Source organism: Arvicola amphibius, chromosome 14 (assembly GCF_903992535.2).
Source record: "Arvicola amphibius chromosome 14, mArvAmp1.2, whole genome shotgun sequence".
In the NCBI taxonomy this organism is placed as follows: Eukaryota; Metazoa; Chordata; class Mammalia; order Rodentia; family Cricetidae; genus Arvicola; species Arvicola amphibius.
This window is the reverse complement of record NC_052060.1, coordinates 11,369,942-11,394,444: the sequence shown is the minus strand read 5'-3', so window position 1 is coordinate 11,394,444 and position 24,503 is coordinate 11,369,942. Positions and strand designations below refer to the sequence as shown.

Sequence of the window (24,503 nt, the reverse complement as noted above, 5' to 3'; positions counted from 1 at the left end):
GAATTACAGCTCAATGGTCCAGAAAATATATTTAATAAAATTATAGAAGAAAACTTCCCAAACCTAAAGAAAGCTATTCCTATTAAGGTTCAAGAAGCTTACAGAAAACCAAATAGACTGGATCAAAACAAAACATCCCCTCGCCATATTATAATCAAAACACAAAACATACAGAATAAAGAAAGAATATTAAGAGCTGCAAAGGAAAAAGGTCAAGTAACCTATAAAGGTAAACCTATCAGACTAACACCTGACTTCTCTATGGAAACCATGAAAGCCAGAAGGTCCTGGATAGATGTTTTCCAGAAACTAAGAGACCATGGATGCAAGCCCAGATTACTATACCCAGCTAAGCTTTCATTCACTATAAATGGAGAAAACAAAATATTCCAAGATAAAAACAAATTTAAACAATACGTAGCCACAAATCCAGCCTTACAGAAAGTAATAGAAGGAAATTCACAAACAAAGGAGTCCAGCATTGCCCAAAATAACTCAGACATCTAGCGACCCTTCACCAGCACATCTCAAAGAAAGGAAACACACAATCTCTACTACCAAATAAAAAATGACAACCAGAGTTAACAACCACTGATCATTAATATCACTTAATATCAATGGACTCAATTCACCTATTCAAAGACACAGGCTAAGAGATTGGATATGAAAACAGGATCCAACATTCTGCTGTTTACAAGAAACACACCTCAACCACAAAGACAGACATCTACTCAGAGTAAAGGGTTGGGAAAAGGTTTATCAAGCAAATGGACCTAAGAAACAAGCCGGTGTGGCCATACTAATTTCTAACAAAGTTGACTTCAAACTAAAATCAATCAGAAGAGATGGAAAGGGACACTTTATACTCATTACAGGAAAAATACATCAGAATGAAGTCTCAATCCTGAATATCTATGCCCCTAATAAAAAAACACCCACTTATGTAAAAGAAACATTACTAGAACTCAAGGCAGCAATCAAACCAAACACACTGATAGTGGGAGACTTCAACACACCTCTCTCACCAATGGACAGGTCAATCAGACAGAAACCTAACAGAGAATTAAGAGACTTAATAGAGGTAATGAACCAAATGGACTTAACAGACATCTATAGAACATTCCACCCAAACAGGAAAGAATATACCTTCTTCTCTGTGGCTCATGGAACCTTTTTGAAAATTGACCACATACTCGGTAACAAAGCAAACTTCCACAGTTACAAAAACATATTTGTAACCACCTGCATCTTATCGGATCACCATGGATTAAAATTAGAATTCAACAACAATGCTACCCCCAGAAAGACTACAAACTCATGGAAACTGAACAGTCAACTACTGAACCACATCTGGATCAAGGAAGAAATAAGGAAAGAAATTAAAGTCTTCCTTGAATTTTTTTTTTTTTTTGGTTTTTCGAGACAGGGTTTCCCTGTGGTTTCTAGAGCCTGTCCTGGAACTAGCTCTTGTAGACCAGGCTAGCCTTGAACTCAGAGATCCGCCTGCCTCTGCCTCCCGAGTGCTGGGATTAAAGGCATGAGCCACCACCGCCCGGAAAGTCTTCCTTGAATTTAATGAAAATAAAAGACACAAGATACTCAAACCTATGGAACACTATGAAAGCAGTGCTAAGAGAAAAATTCATAGCACTAAGTGCCCACTTTAAAAAAAAAAAAAACGGAGAAAGCACACATTGGAGACTTAACAGCATACCTGAAAGCTGTAGAAAAGAAAGAAGCAGACTCACCTAGGAGGAGTAGAAGACTGGAAATTATCAAACTGAGGGCAGAAATCAACAAAATAGAAACACAGAAAACAATCCAGAGAATCAATGAAACAAAAAGCTGGTTCTTGGAGAAAATCAACAAGATTGAAAAACCCCTAGCCAAACTAATCAAATGGCAGAGAGAGAACAAACAAATTAATAAGATTAGAAATGAAAAGGGGGATATAACCACAGACACAGAGGAAATTCAGAGAATCATTAGATCTTACTACAAAAGCCTGTATGCCACAAAATTGGAAAATGTAAAAGAAATGGACACTTTTTTTTTAGATAAGTACCATATACCAAAGTTAAACCAGGACCAGGTGAACAATCTAAATAGTCCTGTTAGTCGCAAAGAATTAGAAACTGTTATCAGAAACCTCCCTATCAAAAAGAGCCCAGGACCAGATGGTTTCAATGCAGAATTCTACCAGAACTTCCAAGAAGACCTAATACCTATACTCCTTAAAGTATTCATAATATAGAAACAGAACAGTCATTGCCAAATTCCTTTTATGAAGCTACAATTACCCTGATACCTAAACCACACAAAGACTCAACCAAGAAAGAGAATTACAGGCCAATCTCACTCATGAACATCGATGCAAAAATTCTCAATAAAAATAAAATAAAATAAAAAATTCTCAAACAGAATCCAAGAACACATTAGAAAAATTATCCACTATGATCAAGTAGGCTTCATCCCAGAGATGCAGGGCTGGTTCAACATACGAAAATCTATCAATGTAATCCATCATATAAATAAACTGAAGGATAAAAACCATATGATCATCTCATTAGATGCAGAAAAAGCATTTGACAAAATTCAACACCCCTTTATGATAAAGGTCTTGGAAAGATTAGGGATACAAGGGCCATTCCTAAATATAAAAAAGGCTATTTACAGCAAGCTGACAGCTAACATCAAATTAAGTGGAGAGAAACTCAAGGCCATCCCACTAAATTCAGGAACATGACAAGGCTGTCCACTCTCTCCTTATCTCTTCAATATAGTGCTTGAAGTTCTAGCAATAGCAATAAGACAACACAAGGGGATCAAGGGGATTCGAATTGGAAAGGAAGAAGTTATACTTTCGTTATTTGCAAATGATATGATAGTGTACATAAGCGACCCGAAAAACTCCACCAAAGAACTCCTACAGCTGATAAACTCCTTTAAAAGAAAGTCAGGACCGTGAAGGGTGCGTTAGATGGGACAGATCTAACGGGAGACCATCAAGTTCAGTTGGAATGGGACTGATGGAACAGGGGACCAAACCGGACTCTCAGAATGTGGCTGACGGTGGAGGACTGTGAAACCAAGGACAACGGCGATGGGCTTGGACTCTACAGCATGGACGGGCTCTGTGTGAGCCTTGTCAGTTTGGTTGCTCACCTTCCTGGTCTTAGGGAGAGTTGGGAGGACCTTGGACTTAACATAGTGAAGGGAACCCTGATGGCTCTTTGGCCTGGAGAGGGAGGGAGTGGGGGTATGGGTGGAGGGGAGGGGAGGGAATGGGGAGGAAGAGGGGAGGAGATGGAAATTTTTAATAAAAAAATGAGAAAAAAATTATAAGATAAATAAATAAAAGAAAAAATATTCCATTGAGAGAAAAAAAAGAGATAGAAGGACACAATCTGCCACACACCAGTCCTCAGTGAAGGTGTCTGGTTGTTCTGAAAAAAAAAAATTGCTTTGTGGAGAGGGATGAGGAACATTCCTGATTCTGAGGAAAGCTCCCGAAAGGCTTTGCGAGGCAAAGACATATTGAGAGACCTTAATGTGGAATTTGTATAAAGAACGCTGATAAGAGAGGTTGTATTTAAACTGCCTCCCACCATCTCTTCTCTCCTTTCTGACCCCAGCTATGCTGCAACAGCGGGGAAAGCCCCAGGCTTGACTGAATTAGCAGATAATGATGGTCCAGACGTCCACATCCTCTGGCAAATAGAGAGCAGAAACCCAGGTTCCCACTTAGGCGGAGTCCTTCCTCTTCGTTTCTCATGGAGGGTGTAGTTCCAAGGTTCCTGGGGACTCCCTAATCTACCACACAGAATCATTCAGTGATTGTATTTACACTGGCATATACTGCCTTTTATTATCAGCACAGACAAACTGATTGACAAGCACAAGTATGTCCAATCTATTGGTTCAGGCTGTGGAGAAGAAGGACATTTCCTGGTGATGGTGGCACACGCCTGCAGAGGCAGGCGGATCTCTGTGAGTTCAAGGCCAGCCTGGTCTACAGAGAAAGTTCCAGGACAGCCAGGGTTACACAAAGAAACCCTGTCTTGAAACAAAGAAACAAACCAAAGAAGGAGAAGGAGAAAGAAATGGAGAAGGAGAAGGAGAAAAAGAAAATGGAGAAGGAGAAGAAGAAAAAGAATTCAAGTTTCGGCTGAGCACAATTCTAGAATTCAAAATTGACTTGTGTTGCTTGAAACTAGACTGTGAGACTCCAGACTGACAGTGATCAGTTGGGGCTAAGTCACCTCCTGCTCAGGCTTTCTCTTCCCTTTCCTCAGGTAACACCACTCTGTTTACATGGTTTTCTACAATGGTAAAGGGCCTCATTCCATGATAAGGCCTTTTTATTTTTATTTTTCTGGGAAAGGGACTATGGTAACTTGGGATGAGAGGTTTTTGTTCATCTTTATATCTATAACTATTTATCACACACACACACACACACACACACACACACACACACACAATGGTTCATCCTAGTAAGTAGGATGGATTCCATCACCTCTAATGATGCCAGTGGGGGTGTAGGATATGGGGGTTCAGGAAAGAGCTGTGGTTAAGGAAATACAGTGAAAAGAAAACCCAGCACACCAAACTGTAGAATGTTACAGTCAGAACCGCCACATAACTAGTGACATTGTTCAAGGCAAGAAAGTTGGAACTTATCAAACCTCAGCCTTTTGGTGACCAAAAAGCTTTTTTAGAATAAGGGTACAATTTAAAGGGGACGTGTGACTATTAATTAAATTGAGTCGGAGACAAAGCAGTGTGCTCACCATTGGTACAGAAATGCATAAGCTCGTGGATGGTGGCTAGTCTTTTGGTGCTGTTCCACGGAGGCGGCAGAGGGAACTGAAGGAATTCCCACAGTGGCAGCTTGGACTGCATCTCCTGCTCGATTTGAACTGGGTCAAAATTCTTTTGGTCCTTACAAAAAAAAAAAGAAAAGAGAGATCAACATGACAGAAAACATTAAAGAGAGCTGTCAGATGCCTTATGCATATGGAGAAGGCTGAACATGTTACTTCATTATCTGGAAACAGGGGAAATCATGGGCAATCGAGGATGACAAATGTAGTATTTGGGATAAGGTCAAGAAAGCTAGTTCTCCCTTTCCCAGAAGTTCCTGGAGCACACAAACAACCGAGCCTTCATCCCTGGTGACAAGCTGCCGAAGCTTCTTGTGGGCTTATCTATCCCGCCTGAGATGTTTCATAGCACCAGATATGTATCAAACGGCCATAATGGTTTTCAAGATTCATTTTTATTTATGTGTATGTGTGTATGTCTGCGTGTAGATGTCGCGTGTAGGAGGCCAGAAGAGAACCCCTGGAGCTGGAGTTATACACAGTTCTGAGCTTCTTGACATGGGTTTTAGGAATGGAACCTGGGTCTGCTGGACCAGCACTGCACTCTTAACTGCTCCAGTATTTCTGCAGCACCTGACCATAAAGTTTTCATGCAAATATCATAGTGGTGAGAATCATGTCAGTGGTTAAACTCGACCTCTGAGATCAGGCAAGTGCTCTTTGTTGGGGTCTTTCTCCCCATCAACTCCTGCTTTCTGAGCCCCCTTCCCTCTATACCTACAGTTCATTAGCATTGGTTGATAAGGTCAGTCATTCAATGAGATCCCCAACGGATGAATCATAAAAACACCTCCTCATATCAGCTGTGGGGGGAGCTGGCCTCGTCTTCCTTACCTTCAGCACATACTTCTTGTGGGCATGGGCATCGTGGTAGTTCAGCAGGAGAGGGCCTTGGGGTGCTGCTTTGGTTTCACTTTCTCCTTCAGTTAGGAATATCTCATGGAGATTCTATTTAAATTAAAGTCATAGCGACTTAATGAGATAATGCATAATACTGCTTTTCAAAGTACAAAACCTTTGGCTCGCTCATATTCTGACCTTCTTCTCCTTCTCAGTCAGGCAGAGCGAAGGCAGGATGGACAGGATGTGAGCGGCAATTCTGTAGTCCAAGCCATCTGCTCTGTGGGGTGGCTCCACCAGACTCGGGGGGATGAGGTCTTCTTCAGTTGCCACAACCTATTGAGGAAGACAGTTGCGCGTAGAGGGGTTAATAGTTCTTTGCTGCTGCATTCCCATGGCTCTTAGCGAGGAGGAGGAAGGTCCATTGAAATGCCGGTGGCAATGGCAGCTTTGTGCCACTGATGACAAAAATAAAGGAGAAAACGTTTGCAATCCACGCATTAGATATAATTGTAAGACCTGCATTAAAATATATAATACCAGCGAGAAGTAGGAAGCAATAAACTTAACAGTAGTAAAAGTCGTAATACTGATTTTTTTTAAGTATTCTTTCTTTCTCATAAGGCCCTGAAAACAGTGCTTTGGATGCAATATATACTTAAACAGAGTATTGACCACCTGCCAGGTACTGTGTGATGTCTGCACACACATTAACTCCCATGAGCTCCACTGCTGTTACCTGGTATTCATATAATTTTCCATTGATAAAGAATAAAACAAAGGTAAGTGACTTAATTGTTTAATCCAACTCCACATGTTTTAAACTGAGAAATAGAGAGTTCAGACCAAGTACTTGGGTTTTTGTTTATTTCAGATATAGAAAAATTTAGGATAAGGAGATCAGTAATAGATAATAGTTACCTTTATTTTTTTAATATTTATTTATTTATTATATATACAATATTCTGTCTGTGTGTATGCCTGCAGGCCAGAAGAGGGCACCAGATCTCACCACAGATGGTTGTGAGCCACCATGTGGTTGCTGGGAATTGAACTCAGGACCTTTGGAAGAGCAGGCAATGCTCTTAACCTCTGAGCCATCTCTCCAGCCCAATAGTTACCTTTAATGTAGACAAAACAAGGTCTAGAAGGATTAAATGCCTTATTCAATTTTGCGTGGGTAGCAAGTAAAGGAAGTTGAAATATAAGTAAACACCTGACGTAGACATCTGATAAACTGTCTTCCTTTAGCATCAGTGTTATAATTTTGCACTCTTCTACAAGGTTGACCAGTTTTGGCAGTAGTAACATTTTTAGACTGGTTATTTGGAATTGGAGGGGGGTGTGTCGCCTTGCACAGTGGAGTATTTCGTGCATCCTCAAGCCTCTATGTGATGGAAGTGGCAGGCTTCTTGTTGTGTGATCCCATCTCTTCTACTCACTGCAAAGTGCCCACAGGGGAGAAAAATAACTTCCTGCTGAGAATCACCGCTCAAGGAGGAAGTTTCTTTACCTCTGATAAATACCTAGTCTTTCAAAACTGGGTTTTTTATTTGCTGGAAGATGTTTGTTTTTTTCAACCCTGCCCCTCCCCCCAGCCATCAACTCTTTATTCATATATATAAATAAATATATACCCTGTCAGCCAAGGGGCAAGGTGGGGCTCATTAGCCATCCTTCTGGTTAACTGAAACTTAGTAGGCACTTACAGAATAGTCACCATTTTGGGCTGATTTTAATGAAATAGGAAAACGCAAGGTTTAGATCTTTTAGACTTTCAAGCTTTTTCAAATGTATTGACGTAATAAAATCACTGGTCTCACTAAAACCTTCCAAGGTATAGGAAACTATTAGTGTGAACAGTCTAGAAAATGGAGTCAGTAGAAAAATATCCTGCAGGTGACACAGGTGATCAGCTCCGAAAAAGACTTTAACGGAAACCTTGTATAGGCATGGAGAGATGACACAGTGGTTTAAATCCTGGCCTTCCAGAGGATCTGAGTTCAGTTGTCAGCACGGAGATCTGGTGGGTCACAATTGCCTGGAACACCTGCTGCAGGGGATCTGACACCTCTTCTGATCTCTGAGGACACACACTTACCCAGTGGTAGACATATGCACCTAATTAAAAACAAACTTGTTGAAAAAAGGAATTTTTGTGTCATGCATAGTCATGTATGTACCAGGGAGAGAACATCTGTGACCCAAGGACAAGAATAAGTTATTGTGAAGAGAAATTAGAGAACTTACAAATTACAAATGTGAATGCTAAAACAGACTTAAATAGCAGACTAGGTCTTATGAAATAAAGGAACAGCAAGGATTTAAGTTAGAAATCTCCACTTGAGAAAGTTGAAAGAAAATTTGAAGAAGAGATAGAAAATACTGAAATTTCAACATCCCTCTAAATAGCACTGAAGATAGAAGAGATTTCCTGAGAATCCACTCAGTGAGTTAGCAGCTCAGTGTCTTAGTTACGGTTACTATTTGGGTTATGCAACATCAAGACTAAAGAAACTTGGGGGGAAAGGGTTTATTTATCTATGCTTTACATCACAGTTGATCATCAAAGGAAGTCAGGACAGGAACTCAAGCAAGGTGGGAACCTGGAGACAGGAACTGATGCAGAAGCTATGGAGGGGTACTGTTTACTGGCTTGTTCATCATGATTTGTTCAGCCTGTTTGTTATAGAACCCAGGACCACCAGCCTAGGGATGGCACCACCCACAATGGAACTGGGCCCTTCCTCATCACTCACTAATTAAGAAAATGTTATAAACCCATTCCCTACAGTCTGTTTCCTAAAACCATTTCCACCACCAGTCTCTCCCATGCTACCCCTGAGGCCAGGCCCTGCCCCAACCCCAGGAGATTCTTGCCACACCAGTCAGAGGAACAAAGACTCACTGCTGCCCCCAAGACCAAGCTAACCACCAGAAGCCCAGCTCCTACCTTGGACAGAGACTCCCTACTAGATCAGAGGTTGCAGTGGTCACCAGAAATCCAGGTCACATAGACTGGAAGACCAAAGAGGAAGCAGAAACCAAGGAACAAAACACCCATTCAACAAAGACAAACTCAGAAATCAGGACCTAGACCTAATCATCCTAAATCTAGATTCCTAAAAGCTAGAGCAAGAACACAATCAACAACAGCCAACACAATTTAACACCACTAGAGCCCAGCTATCCTACAACAGTAAGTCCTGAATATTTCAATGCAGCCGAAGAATAAGAAAATGACCTTAAAAACCACTTTATGAACATGATAGACACATCATTAAAGAGAAAATGAAAAATTCCCTTAAAAAACTGAGGAAAAGACAACCAAAAATTGGAGGAAATCAATAAATCCCTTAAAGAATGCCAAGAAAGCCAAGAAAAAACAGACAGGTGAAGGAAACTATTCAAGACCTGAAAATTCAAAGAGAAGCAATAATGAAAACATAACTGAGGGAATTCTAGAAATAGAAAATCTGTGTAAGTGAACAGGAACTACAGATGAAGATACAATATAATTAATAGATTTATCAGTCAATGAAAATATTAAATCTAAAAAAAACCTCTAACACAAAACATCCAGAAAACCTAGGACACAATGAAAAGACCAAACATAAGAATAATAGGAATAGAAGAAGGAGAAGAATCCCAGCTCAAAACCCAGAAAATATATTTTTTTTCTTTGAGACAGGGTTTCTCTGTGGCTTTGGAGCCTGTCCTGGAACTAGCTCTGTAGACCAGGCTGGTCTTGAACTCACAGAGATCCACCTGCCTCTGTCTCCCGAGTGCTGGGATTAAAGGCGTGTGCCACCATCGCCCGGCTCCCAGAAAATATATTTAACAAAATCATAGAAGAAAATTTCCCAAACCTGAAAGAGGACATACATATAAAGGTACAAGAAGCATACAGAACACCAAATAGATTGGACCAGAAAAGAAAATCCCCATGACACATAATAATCAAAACACTAAATATACAGAACAAAGAAATAATATTAAAAAGCTGTGAGGGAAAAATGCCAAGTAACATACAAAAGGTAGACCTATTAGAATTACAGCCAACTTCTCAACAGAGACTCTAAAAGGTAGAAGGGCCTGGACAGATGTCTTGAAAATCATAAGAGACCACAGATGCCAGTCCAGACTGCTATACCCAGCAAAAGTTTCAATTATCATAAATGGAGAAAATAAAGATACTTCATGACAAAGTCAAATTTAAATAATATTCAGAAATCCAATCCTACAGAAGGTACTAGAAGGAAAATTCCAACCCAAGGAAGGTAACTACAACCACACAAAAAAAAAACAAACAAACAGACAAAAGAAAATCTTACACGAACAAAATCCAAAGACAGGAAACACACACACACACACACACACACACACACACACACACAACTACCACCACCACCAAAATAACAGGGATTAACAATCACTGGTCATTAATATTTCTTCATATCAATAGACTTAATTCCTCAATAAGAAGACATAGGTTAACAGAATGGATATGAAAATGGGATTCATCCTTCTGCTGCATACAAGAAACACACCTCAACATCAGAGATAGACATTACCTCAGAGTAAATGGTTGAAAAAAGATTTCCAATCAAATGAACCTAATAAGCAAGCTGGTACAGCTATCTTAATATCTAAAAAAATAGACTTCAAACCAAAACTAACAAAAGAGATGGAGAAGGACATTTTATATTCATTAAAGAAAAAAATCCACCAAGATGAAATTTCAATTCTGAAGGTCTATGCCCCAAATTAGGGCTCCCACATTTGTAAAAGAAACATTACTAAAGTTTAAATCACACATGGAACCCCACACATTAATAGTGGGAGATATCAACACCCCACTCTCACCATTGAACAGGTCATCCAGACAGAAACTAAACAGAGAAATAATGGAGCTAACAGATGTCATGACTCAAATGAACCTAACAGATATCTACAGAACATTTCATCCAAAGACAAAATAATATACTTTTTCTCAGCATCTCATGGAACCTTCTACAAAATTGACCATATACTCAGTCACAAACCAAGCATCAACAGATACAAAAAAAATTATAACAACCCCTAGAATCTTATTCAACACTATGATTAAAGTTAGATTTCAACAACAATAGAAAACCTACAAACTCATGGAAACTGAACAACTCTATTGAATTATTACTGGTTCAAGGAAGAAATAAAGAAAGAAACGAAAGCTTCCTAGAATTCAATGAAATTGAATGTACAGCATACTCAAACTTATGAAAAACAATGAAAACAGTGCTAAGAGGAAAGTTCATAGCACCAAATGCCTTCATAAAGAAATTAGAGAGATCTCACACTAGTGAATTAACAGCAAGCTTGGAAGTTTTAGAACAAAAGGAAGCTAACACATCTAAGAGAAGTAGATGGCAGGAAATAATCAAACTGAGGACTGAAATCAATAAAATAGATTAAAGAGAACAATATAAAGAATCAATGAAACAAAGAATTGGTTCTTTGATAAAATCAGCAAATCCTTATCCAAACAACTAAAATGCAGAGAAAGAACATCCAAATTAACAAAATCAGTAAAGGGGGGACATAACAACAGACACCAAAGAAATCAAAAGACTCATTAGTTCATAATGCAAAAACCTGTACTCCACAAAACTGGAAAATCTAAAAGAAATGGACAATTTTTTCAATAAATACCACTTATGAAAATGAAATCAAGATTAGATAAACAATTTAAATGCACCTATAACCTTTAAGGGAATAGAAGTAGTCATTAAAATTCTACCAACCAAAAAACCAAGCAAACAAATAATAAAACAAAAAGCCCAGGCCCAGATGGTTTTAATGCAGAATCCTACCAGACTTTCAAAGAAGTAATACCAATACTCCTCAAATTATTCCACAAAATAGAAACAGAAGGATCATTTTCAAATGCATTTTATGAGACCAGTTACCCCAAGGCCCAAACCACATAAAGACTTAACAAAAAAGAGAATTGCAGTTCAATTTCCCTCATGAATATTGATGCAAATATACTCAATAAAATGCTCACTAACCAAATCCAAGAACACATTAAAAAGTTCACCCACCATGATCAAGTGGGCTTCATTCCAGAAATCCAGAGATGGTTCAACATACAAAAATCTATCAATAGTATCCATTATAGAAATAAACTGAAAGAAAAAACTCCACATAATCATCTCATTAGATTCTGAAAAAGAGTGACAAAATCCACACCTCTTCATGATAAAATTCTTGGAGAGATTAGGGATACAAGGTATATACCTAACCATAATAAAGACAATATACAGTAAGCTGACTGCCACTATCAAATTAAATGGAGAGAAACTTAAAGCAATTCCACTAAAATCATACAAAACAAAGTTCTTCACTCTCTTTATATGTATTCAATATTGTACTTGAAGCTTAAGCTAGAGCAATAAGACAACTAAAGGAGTTAAGGGGATACAAATTGGAAAGAAAGAAAAAATATCACTATTTGAAGATGATATGATAGTATACATAAGTGACCCCAAAAATTTTACCAGAGAACTCCAACAGATAATAAACACATTCAGCAAAGTGGCTGAATACAAAATTAATTCAAGCCGGGCGGTGGTGGCGCATGCCTTTAATCCCAGCACTCGGGAGGCAGAGGCAGGCGGATCTCTGTGAGTTCGAGACCAGCCTGGTCTACAAGAGCTAGTTCCAGGACAGGCTCTAAAAGCTGCAGAGAAACCCTGTCTCCAAAAAAACCAAAAAAAAATTAATTCAATAAAATCAATAGCCCTTATATATACATATGATAAACAAGCTGAGAAACAAATCAGGGAAACAACACCCTTTACAATAGCCACAAATAATATAAAATATCTTGGTGTAACTCTAACCAAACAAGTAAAAACTTGAGTGACAAAAACTTAAAGTCTTTGAAGAAAGAAATTGGAGATTATGTCAGAAGATGGAAAGATCTCCCAAACTCGTGGATCAGTAGGATTAACATTGTAAAAATGACCATCTTACCTAAAGCAATCTACAGATTCAATGCAATCCCCATCAAAATTCCAACACAAGTCTTTACAGATCTCAAAAGAAAAATACTTAGCTTTATATGAAAAAAAACAAACAAACAAAATCCAGGATACCTAAAATTATCTGTACAATAAGAACTTATGGAGGTATCACCATCCCTGATTTCAAGCTCTACTTCAGATCAATAGCAATAAAAACCACATGGTGTTGGCATAAAAATAAACAGACTGATCATGGAATTGAATTGAAGATGCAGAAGCAAATCTACCTACCTATGGACACTTGATTTTTGACAAAGAAGTAAAAATTATACAATGAAAAAAAAGCAACTTCAACAAATGATGCTGGTCTAACTGGATGTAGAAGAATGCAAATAGATCCACATTTATTACTCTTCACAACACTCAATTCCAAGTGTATCAACAACCTCAACATAAAAACAGACACACTGAACCTGACAGAAGAGAAAATAGGGAATATCCTTGAACTCATTGATACAGGAGACAACTTCCTGAACAGAGCACCCATAACACAGGTGCTAAAATCCATAATTAATAAATGGGCCTCATGAGACTGAAAATCTTCTGTAAGGCAAAGGACACAGTCAAAAGGCAAAACAGCAGCCTACACAATGGGAAAATATCTTCACCAAATCCACATCTATCAGAGGTCTGATATCCCAAATATATGAAGAACTTAAGAAAGAAACTATATATCAGTAAACCAAATAATACAATTTAAAAATGGGGTACAGATCTAAACAGAATTCTCAACAGAGGAATTTCAAATGGCTGAGAAGCACTTAAAGTAATGATCATCATCCTTAGCATTTAGAGAAGTGCAAATCAAAGTTACTCTGACTAAGATCAAAAACAAAAGTGACAGGAGCCGGGTGGTGGTGGCGCACGCCTTTAATCCCAGCACTCGGGAGGCAGAGGTAGGTGGATCTCTGTGAGTTCGAGACCAGTCTGGTCTACAAGAGCTAGCTCCAGGACAGGCTCTAAAGCTGCAGAGAAACCCTGTCTCAAAAAACAAACAAACAAACAAAACAATTACAAAACCATGTTAAGATCTGGAAGTGAGGAGAGATAATTTAGTCAAGGTTGCTGTCAGGCCTGGGGGAAGCCTCAGCGTCTACCCACCTGTTCCAGCATACAGTGCAGTATCAGGGGCACAGAGACAAATTCCTCTGGGATTGGATTCAGCAGGTCATTGTAGTAGCGCATGTCTACCTCAGTGGTGACGATGAAAGCCACTGTGAAGTGCAGAAAGTGACACAGCTTAGTAAGCGTGCATCCTCTATTTCTTCCTGAGATTTTGGGTGTAGATTCCAACTGTGACCAGGCCCTAATCGGCATAGGAACTGTAGGTGGAGGGGCTGCTGGCAGCTACGGATGGGAGGGAGGGCATTGCGGAAGCCATAGGGCGTGGCTCTTCAGAGGCTGATTTCTCACGTGCCTGGGGGTGGGGGCGGCTCTTCATACTGTGCTTTCTTCTTGCCAGGGGCTGGAGCAGACGTCGGAGGTGGAGGCTGAGAAAAAACAATGAAAAGAAGGGCTTTCACCAAACTTATTTTCACACCACAGATCTGCCACCAGGATCCTAGGAGATGAGGATGTGGCAAAACTAATCAGACGTGGATGCTAACCAGCCCTGGTCTTGGTTGGAATCATGATACTTTTTTGGAAACATCCCTGTCTTGGTGAATCTTGCCATCCCTTCTTTGGAATATTATTGTGCACTAGTTCCCAGCAGATATTCCCCCAGGCAATTCATGCTCAGTTTCTTCCCCCCGTATCTGCAACCTGGCTCCCTTCTCCCAACCCTTTCATTCTCTAAATCAGGGGCTGTCTTACTTAGGGTTTCCATTGGTGTGATGAAGTACCATGACCAAAAGCTACTTGGGAGTCAGGGCTTCATTTCATCTTATATTCTCAGAATGCACGGCACAGTACTGTGAAGTCAGGGCAGGAACTGAAGCAGCCATGATGGAGGAACACAGCTTACTGGCTTGCTCAGCTTCCTTTTTTTTAATATATGTCTCAGGACCACCCAGGAATGACATTGCCCAAAGTGGAGTGGGCCCTTAAGTAAGCATCAGTCATTAATCAAGAAAATACCGTGCAGACTTACCTATAGGCCAATTTAAGAGAGGCATTTTCTCAATTGAAATTATCTCTTCCTAAATGGCCATGGCTTATGTCAGGGTGTCTCCCCCCCCAAAAAAAAACATCTAACTAGCGTATTTGACCCTTTGTCACCTTGACACACAAACACAACACTATTAAATAATAACCTTTCCTTTTTTGTTTACTCTGACATCTCACATTAACACAATATCACAACACAAAACATTCAAACTTTTTAAAAGTTCCAAGGCCTTTAAAAATTTCAAGACTCTAAAAGTGTAGCCTCTTCAAGAGTCCAAGGACTCTCGACTGTGGGGTCCTATAAAAATCAAACACAAGTTAAATACTTTTTTGTTCAGGCCCAGCCACAACTACGTTAAAGCAAGCCCAAACTTTATTAATGTAAAAAGCTCAATGCTTGATGTTTGGGGTCCAAAGAACCTGGGCATCTCCATGGCTTCCTCCTCAGTTCCTGCTGTGAGTTCCTGGCCTGACTTCCCCCAGTGACAGATTGTGACCTGAAGGTTCTCAGATGAAACAAACATGTCTTCCCTAAGCTGCTTTTGGTCACAGTGTTTTGTAACAGCAATAGAGACCCAACTAAGGCAGCTCTGATGTCTATCATCTTGACCGCTCTCACCCTTCTCAGGCCGTGGCGGAACTGTTGACATTGCACAGCCCTTCCAAAGCTCACATCAGGAAAGATGGCCGGAAATGAGTCCTGTTCTGTGGCCAATATCTTGCTGAGTGTGGACACTGCAAACACTGGGATTATTTTGCCAACATCCCCCTCATTCTGCATGCTAGTCATGCACTCTGCGTTGACAGGAGGTTCTTTTTGTGTTTTCCCGGAAGTCAAGCAGTTGAGGCTGTCTTAGGGTTTCTAGTGCTATGATGAAACACCATGACCAAAGGCAAGTTGGGGAGGAGAGGGGTCATCTGGCTTACACTTCCACACCATAGTCCATCATCAAAGGAAGTCAGGACAGGGACTCAAACAGGGTAGGAGGCAGGAGCTGATGCAGAGGCCATGGAAGGGTGTTATTACTGGCTTGCTCCTCATGGCTTGCACAGTTTGTTTTCTTATAGAACCCAGGACCACCAGCCCAGGGGTGGTACCACCAACAATGGGCTGGGCTCTCCCCATCACTCGCTAATTAAGAAAGTGCTGCACATGTTTGCCTACAGCTGGACCTTATGGAGGTATTTTCTCAATTGAGGTTGCCCCCTTTCAGATGACTCTAGCCTGTGTCATATTGACATAAAAGTAGTCAGAACAAGGAGCTTCATCAACATCTCAACAAGATGCTCTTAATACTCTTACCATGGCTGGCTCCTTGCTCCTATCTTTGTGCCTCAGCACAATTAGCAGTAGTATACTGACACAGGTCTCTACTGTAACTTTCTTCATATGCTTTATGAATATGAAAATCAAGTCAGTCACTCCATCCCATAGCCTAATACAGATACTAGAGCCCATGCCTGTAGCACAGATAATCAAAACCCAACTCTCTAGCACTGGGATTAAAGGTGTTATCCACCACTGCCTAGATTTGTTTCTGCATTGATCTTGTGTAGCCCAGGATGGCTTTGAACTCATAGAGACTCTTCTGCCTCTGTCTCCCAAATTCTAGGATTAAAGGTGTGTGCCATCACTGCCTGATCTCTAGTGGCTTAGCTTTGCCCCTGGTCTTCAGGCAAGATTTACTTATTAGAATACAAATAATATACCACTACACATGCCTACCTCTGGAATCGGTATTGCTTCTAGCATGGTTTTCTCGCTGACCACTTGCGGGACGTTGATGAGCTGCATGCTTGCCAAATAGTGCTGGTGCTGCCTCTTCCAGTCCAGGCTGTCGTACATCAGACAGGCAATATTTTCAAAGATCTCGGTGCCCAACTCGAGCTAGCCATGAGAGAGTCAGCGACAACCTACTCATCATTTGTTTCATGCTCTCGGAATAGACAGAATGTTTGTAACTTTTCAGAAAAGTCTATTTCCTTTTTTCTATAGGCAATCAAGTCCCCCAAATCCCCAAACCCTGGATTCCAGCACTGGTGATAGAGTCTCTACGCATGAACTCTTCAAGCCCTCTTTGATCAGCACAGAGGTTCTGACACTGCCTGATACTTTAAGAGGCTGACTGAGGTTTCAGTGCAGTGGAAGGCAACCTCTTTACTACAGAGTGTTCCAGATGCTAGGGGCTTCGAATCCTAAAGCATATTAGACTCTTTTGACTCCTGTAGCTGAAGACAAGCAGACAAGCAGCCGGTGATTCTTTGCCTTCCTAGGCAAGAACTGAACCGAGCATAATGGATTCCCTCATTTGGTTTTGTGTATTGCCTGAGTCCGATGCAGTCTGTTTGACCAAGTTTCTGTCTTTCCTCCCCCCTCTTTTTTCCTGAGCTGGCTTTCTTCTACAGTCTTGTTAGCAAAAAGCTCAAAGAAACTGCTCAAATAACTGCTTCTACAGTATCCACGATTTTTATGAACTGGCAAGCCAATTAGAGATCTGCTATGGTTATTACTTAAGCTTTCATTTCCTGGAGTAGGAAAATTCTGGGATGGCTGTGTCTCTTTGGAAGCATAGAAGCAATAAGTAGGCCGACCCTACATCTGAGTTGAAGAGGTCAGATAGAGCGGAAAGCCATAGACTGGCAGCCATTCAGGGAAACGCTTGGCTCTGTCCGTCATAGCTCACCTGACTGTTCTTTCACACATTCGCATCAAGACTGATGAGTTTTCAGTTGAACTTCAACTAGGTATCCTGTGCCTATCCATAGGCTGGCACAGAAAGACAGTTTGCATTTTTAAAGCCAAAGGAAATAGCAGTAACGTTCCTGCCCGTGATGCGTTAGCACAACCTACATAATTCATTTTACAATTCACTGGTAAATGATATGCTAAAGTCTGACAAACTGTTTCAGCAAGCAGTGTTTTTCTTGAGATGGTTCAGATGTCTTCTGTGAGCTCTGAGCTCATCTTGACTGGCATTTACTTGATGTAAAGCTTTCATTACCTTTACCTTAGTTCAGCACAAGTTCAACCTGCTCGTGTGAGCCAAAGGGTACAAACACTTTCTTCCGCACAAGGAGGAGCAAAAACTCACTGCTGGTTCCTAGAGCAGAGATGAGCTCATTAACCACTCACAGATAAGAGTGCCCCATCATGGATCTAGCTTGTGTCTATGAAGCAGCTTTATCACTTTTAGGCTTATTAAGTGATCCTGAGTTTAAAATGGACTTTAACATTCAATATCAAACCAGTGGTTTAATGTTGAATTAATATTTAATATTCCCCTTCTCCTGGAATTCAGTTTTATTGCTGAGTCATTTTTGAGGTAGACCCTCTCCATCATCTTCAGTGACGGATCTTCCACTCAAAGAGACATGCTTAAGCTGGGGTTACTTCAGCTGGGTACCAACCAAGCCCCGGCATGAAGAAGATGCTCAACAGTTCCTACAAATGGACCGACAGAAGCTCAGAGGGACCACCTGGGCATCACAGCCTCTGGGTCCTTGGAAGAGCTGAATGTTTTCCAGACCCACCTGGACACAATGAACATTAATATAGGAACATTAATTAACTAATTAATTAATTAAGGAATGCTCTACTGTAACTAGCATTTAAATAATATTTTTCACATAAGATAGTTTTTTGGAAGTTAAGTTACCATGTAAAGTTTCTACTCTATATTTGCTAAGATGTTAAGTATAGCCTTGACTCCTTTCTTTAAAGTGGAATGGATGTGCCATCAAGCACGCATCTTTCCATGCCAGGCTCTGAAGTCCTAGGACAATCTCTTTGCAGAATATAAAGAGCTCCCAAATGGCATCCGTATGGCAGAGCCACTCACCAGAAGCCACATTGAAGCAGCGTTTTCCCCTCTAGCCACCACAAATCACCGCCGGCAGTTTTATCTCAAGTTGACCCTAATTTAAAGACATTTCTGCACACACCTTTCCTGTCCCTCTGCTGCTCACAGACATGTAGCAATCAAGTTGACACACGTCCACCATTCACAAATTCAAGTAATAATTTAAATTCAGTGACTTTAACCAAAAAATTGCATGTGGCCCAAATTCTTAGCAAACAGAAAAATCACTGTATAAGCCTTGTTACATTTTATTAACAAAGTAAATAACTTAAAGGTCAATAAAATGGTATGTCTTCTAATGAACGGGAAGCTGTGGTCATGGGGGTAGGAAGCAGGATGCTTTGATCACTGAAGTGGTAAACCTAGCATTGGTGCTTACCTGACGCTGCAATGGTCTGTCCTCTATTTGGTGCATAAGACCTATTGTCTTCTACCATTATGCCCCTGGAGGCTAAAGAAGAGCCATGGGACGCACACTCACTTGTGAAGGTACAGCAGGTACTTGGTTTGAGGATGTGTTAGCATCTTCCTGGGAATTATATTTCAGAAATTACATAATGGGCTTTCCTTTGACATTCTGAACAAAAATAAATGCAAGTGCTCTCTCCCTTTCCCTCCTCTCTCTCTCTCTCTCTCTCTCTCTCTCTCTCTCTCTCTCTGTATGTGTGTATGTGTACATGTGCATGTGCATATTTGCATATGGGTTCACATGTATACACTGCATGTTGGAAGGCCAGAGGCTGACTTTGGATGTCTTCCTCAAGTGCTTTTCACTTTGTTTTTTGAGATGGGGTTTCTCACTGGAGCTCACTGATTGGCTAGTCTGGCTAGCCAGTGTACTTTAGGGTTCAGCGAATCTCTGACTCTTTAGTACTGGGTTACGGTGTGTGTGATGACATTTCCAGCTTTTATGTGGGTGCTAAAGACCCAAATTTTGGTCCTCACAGGACAAGGGCTTTGGGGACTGAGCTATCTTCCCCAGGATCCTTAGTGGAAGGGGATGCAGCCATAAATTATAGAAAAAATGTTCCTCTAAGTTGTAAATACATTGTAAATATGTACACAAGAGGGAAAAGCCTGCCTATCAGAAAGAGCAGAAAGTTGGCTTTGGGTGTGGAGATTTGGAATTCTAGGGAAAAAGCTTTTTCCCAAATATCATCTCAACAAAATAGGATGGAACATTCCTGGCACTCCATTGTTTGAAATACCAATACCTCTGGAGTAGATAGTTGTGCTGACTCAATTTAAAAAGCACCAGTAAAGGTCAGATGGAAAGAGATCCTTCTCTGAGTCGGGTGTAGACAGTGGGAAAAAGAAAGATAAAGGCAAAGCAGGAAGTCTGAGAACAGGAGAGCAGAGGAAGATATGGAGTTTGGCTAACCCCAGCTGTGCCCCCAGCTAGCCTGCATACAGCTTCATTGCCATCACTACAAGGATGACATTCCTTCTTGACAGCGGCAAGTGTCTCATGTGTGCCATACAGCTTCAGCGCCACTCACAGCACAAGGCCGGCATTCCCTCCTGTCCTTGGCAAGTGTCTAATATTTTATGCTGCAAGTTCATTTTTTGTTTGCTTTGCAATGAAGCTACATTATGTTATTTATTCAAGTCCTTGCTGTCCTTAATGGTTTGACTGTAGTCTCTCCTTTGTTGAGATTATAATTAATTCCATTTTCCCTTCCCTTTCAGCCTTCCGAACCCTTCCATTTACCCCTGTCCACTCATTTTCAAACTCATGACCTCTTTTATCATCAGTCATCAATGGCATGTATATGCACATTTGTATGTACATATAGATTTCTAAATAAAACCTGTTCAGTAAGTGTAATGTTACTTGTATTTATGTTTTCAGAACTGACCATCTGGTACCAGACAATCATAGTGCTCCTCCCCGGGGAAGGCCACTTCTCCCAATTCCTGTATTTTCAGTAGTCTATAGTTTGTTGTGTAGGGTCGAGGCCTCGTAGGCTTTTCCTTGTCCAATTTGGCATGTTCACTGGTGTTGACCCTTCCTTCCCTTCCCTTCCCTTCCCTTCCCTTCCCTTCCCTTCCCTTCCCTTCCCTTCCCTTCCCTTCCCTTCTTCCCTTCCCTTCCCTTCTTCCCTTCCCTTCCCTTCCCTTCCTTCCCTTCCCTTCCCTTCCCTTCCCTTCTTCCTTTCCCTTCCCTTCCCTTCCTCCCCTTCTCTCCCCTCCCCTTTCTCCCCTCTCCTCCTCTCCCTTCCCTTCCTTCCCTTCCTCTCATCTCCCCTTTTCCTTCTCCCTCTCCCATCCCCATTTCCTTTCTCCTTTTATCTTTTTTCTTTCCTCAGTTCTCCTTCCCTTCCCCCTTTCCCCCTCTCCCCCTTTTTCCTTCCCCTCTTTTCTCTTTTCCTCTCTTTAGCTGTGCATAGTCTCTTTACAAGTATGCTCTCTCCATCCAGCCCTGCCCAAACCCTTTCAGAAGACCCCCCCAGGGGCTGTAGTTTATCCACAGGCTCTGCTGTAGGCTCAGCTATCTTGATGCTGAAATGGATACCTTGCAAGGGATTAACATATAATACAATAAAACATAAAACTTACTATCATTATGGTAATGCATGCTCACATTTTAGTTATTACTTAGGTCATTACTGAAGCATAACCCAGAGCCATGTGCCATTAGATCAACGAATCACCATCTGCTACATCTTATTATCATTAATCCACACAGCATAAGCTATAGAACCAGGGTATGTCCCACAGTGGCCCTGTATCACCATCATTGCGCCAAAGATGTGGCAGCCCAACAAAAGGCACTGTTCCCAGTGCCTAGTAAACGGCTGTGGACTGAGGGACAGCATGGACCCCCACACACTCTCACTGTCCCGTGTACTCACCATCTTCTCATTGTCCGACCAGTCAGAAGGAAAATGTGCCACACTGACTACATAATGGAGCCGAGCAACATCAAAGAGATTGGTTTCAGGCTTCTCGTTGTTCAGGATTGGTTCCAAGTACTTCCAGAAAATTTCAAGTTCCTTAATGGTATTTTCTCTCTTCAGTTTTTCAGCTTCCATATCTAATAATGGCAAAGCGGTTTACGATGGGATGAGGGTATTGAATTTCTCCCCACTTTGTCTTGATGTTGTGAGCCAAATGTACTGTGAGGCATCTGTAAAGTGTCAGCAAAGTGCAAATACGGAACCACAACTTTGACAAGTTTTGGAAGTGGGAAGACACAACTATACAACCAAAGGAGGGTGCTGTATGAGCTCATCTCTCTCTTCCATCACGCAGCACAGGGGTGGCCCAGAGAGGTTGTGATGAGGTCACACATTTCTGGAGCTGAGGATGCTCAAGGTACCCCTTGACCTGATATCATACCTGCATAGAGCCAGTCTTCCCTCCCAATCGTGCATTCACATACTGTACTTGCTGTATAACACATTAAAAAGCTGAAGTAGATCCACCCACCACAGGCCCACAGTTAGACTGGGTGAGAGCGATTTATGGTTTCATTAGTTTTCAGCAATGCTACGGCAGCTACATCTTTTCTGGTTATTTGCCCCCTGACTGTCAAGTGATAGTGGATTTACATAAAGTTAGACTTGAAAACTTACCTGAAATATTTTTATTTTCTATATCTGTAATTAAAGAGTTGGGTCTATTTCTATGACCTCATCATTCTATGGTAAAACCTAATATTATTTATTATATATTTTTTTGAGACAGAGTTTCAATCTAACCTAGGCTAGCCTGTCACAATTCAGATTTTAAGCTGTACTACAGAGTTGTAATAATAAAACCAGCACAATATCACCATAAAAATAGGCATGTTGATTGATGGAATTTAATTGAAGATACAGACATAGGTTCACACACCTCTGGAAACTTGACAAAGAAGCCAGACATACATGCTGGAAAAAAAAAACACATCTTCAACAAGCGATGCTGGTCAAACTGGATGGCTGAATATAAAAGAATACAAATCTATCTATACTTACCACCTTGCAAAACAAACAAAACAAAAACCAACTAAAAATGGATCAAGGACATCAATGTAAGACACACATTATGTTTTTGTTTTGTTTTATTTATTTATTTTATTTATTTGTATTATTAAAAATTTCCACCTCCTCCCCACCTCCCATTTCCCTCCCCCTCCCTTAACTCCCCTCCTCCTCCCTTGCCAGTCCAAGGAGCAGTCATGGTTCCCTGCCCGAGTATTAAAGATGAGAAATTGGGGATAGTCTTGAGCTCATTGGCACAGGAAAGGACTTGCTGAACAGGATACCAATAGCACAGGCACCAAGAACCATAATTAATAAGTGGGATCTCATGAAACTGAAAAGCTTCTGTAGAGAAAAGGACAGAATCATTCAGGAAAAGTGACAGCCTACAGGATGGGATGAAATCTTTACTAATTATATATTTGATAGAGGTTAGTATTCAAAATACATGAAGAACTGAAAAACCCTGAACATTAAGAAAATTTAAAAAATCCAATAAAGATTTGGCTACAGAACTAAGCAGAGCATTCTCAAAAGATGAAACACAAATGGTTGAGAAACATGGAAAGAAACATTCTTACCCATTAGGGAAATGCAAATTTAACAATTTGAGATTTCACCTTACACTGGTTAGAATGGCCAAGATCAATAAAGTAATAAATAAATAAGTAAATAACAGCACATGCTGGCAAGAATGCAGGGAAAGGGGAACATTTCTTTATTGCTGGAGGGACTGAAAACTTGTACAGTCACTATGGAAATCAATGTAGCAGTTTCTGAGGAAGCTGGGAATAGATAGACCTCAGGATCCAGCTATACCATACCTCTTGGCCATATACCCAAGGGAGTTTACCTCCTACAGAGATACTTTGGTCATTCATGTTTATGGCTGCTCTATTGATCATAACCAGAAATTGAAAACAGCCTAGATCTCTATCAACAGTTGAATGGATAATGACATGTGGTATATTTACACAATGGAATATTATTCAGCTGTTAAGAAAATTAAATTATGAAAATTTCAGGTAAATGGGTAGAGCTAGAAAAAAAATCATCCTCAGTGAGGTAATTCAGATCCCAAAAGACACATCTTATGTACTTTCTCTTATATGTGGATGTCAGCTTTTTAGCCTTTTACATGCATGTACAACCTGAATAACCAACCACAGAGGTTAGGTGGTTAATTCTCTAGTAAAGGACTGGTGGCGGGGGACAGCATCTTTCAAGAAAGGGGAAATAGAATAAAATGTAGAGACAATTGAGAAACTAGAATAGCAATATCAAATAGGGAGGGGGATGGGAAAGAAGGATAAAAGAGGGACTATAGGGACGGACAACTAACACCAAAGGGCATTTGAAAACTTACTTTTGAAGAAACTTCCTAAGACATATCTATATATCTATATATAGATATAGATATATAGGTGTGTGTGTGTGTGTGTGTGTGTGTGTGTGTGTGTAATTCAAATAGAAAATAGAGTCACCAAATAATATGGAAGACAATGTCCCCATTGGACATCTTATGCTGCCAAGTAAAGGCAAGTGATAGGAATGGGTTATGTCCTTCTGAGTGATTGACCAAAAGGTAGCCACCAAAAATCACAAGCTATTGCCAATGTTATTGGTTACTCTCTATAACCTACTGCTGAAGAGAATACTTGCATATATCATCAAACATGGGACAATTGAGTGGTGCCTAATGAGAAGTTTCACCCCTACTGACTAATGTTCATGGTACTAGAATGTATTCTCTAGGCTACATGAAGAGAAAGG

At 40.5% G+C, this 24,503-nt stretch overlaps 1 protein-coding gene across 1 annotated transcript in view; it reads right to left on the bottom strand.

The window, feature by feature from the left end:
* Spag17 (sperm associated antigen 17) overlaps positions 1 to 24,503 on the bottom strand; it is a 219,833-nt gene that overhangs the window by 109,219 nt on the left and 86,111 nt on the right. The window contains exons 7-13 of the mRNA XM_038311719.1: positions 21,618 to 21,799; positions 16,629 to 16,790; positions 14,213 to 14,283; positions 13,895 to 14,012; positions 5,925 to 6,062; positions 5,721 to 5,834; positions 4,794 to 4,944 (exon numbers count right to left, since the gene is read on the bottom strand). Of these exons, the coding sequence (XP_038167647.1) occupies positions 4,794 to 4,944; positions 5,721 to 5,834; positions 5,925 to 6,062; positions 13,895 to 14,012; positions 14,213 to 14,283; positions 16,629 to 16,790; positions 21,618 to 21,799 (936 nt within the window). The remainder of the gene's footprint in view (positions 1 to 4,793; positions 4,945 to 5,720; positions 5,835 to 5,924; positions 6,063 to 13,894; positions 14,013 to 14,212; positions 14,284 to 16,628; positions 16,791 to 21,617; positions 21,800 to 24,503) is intronic.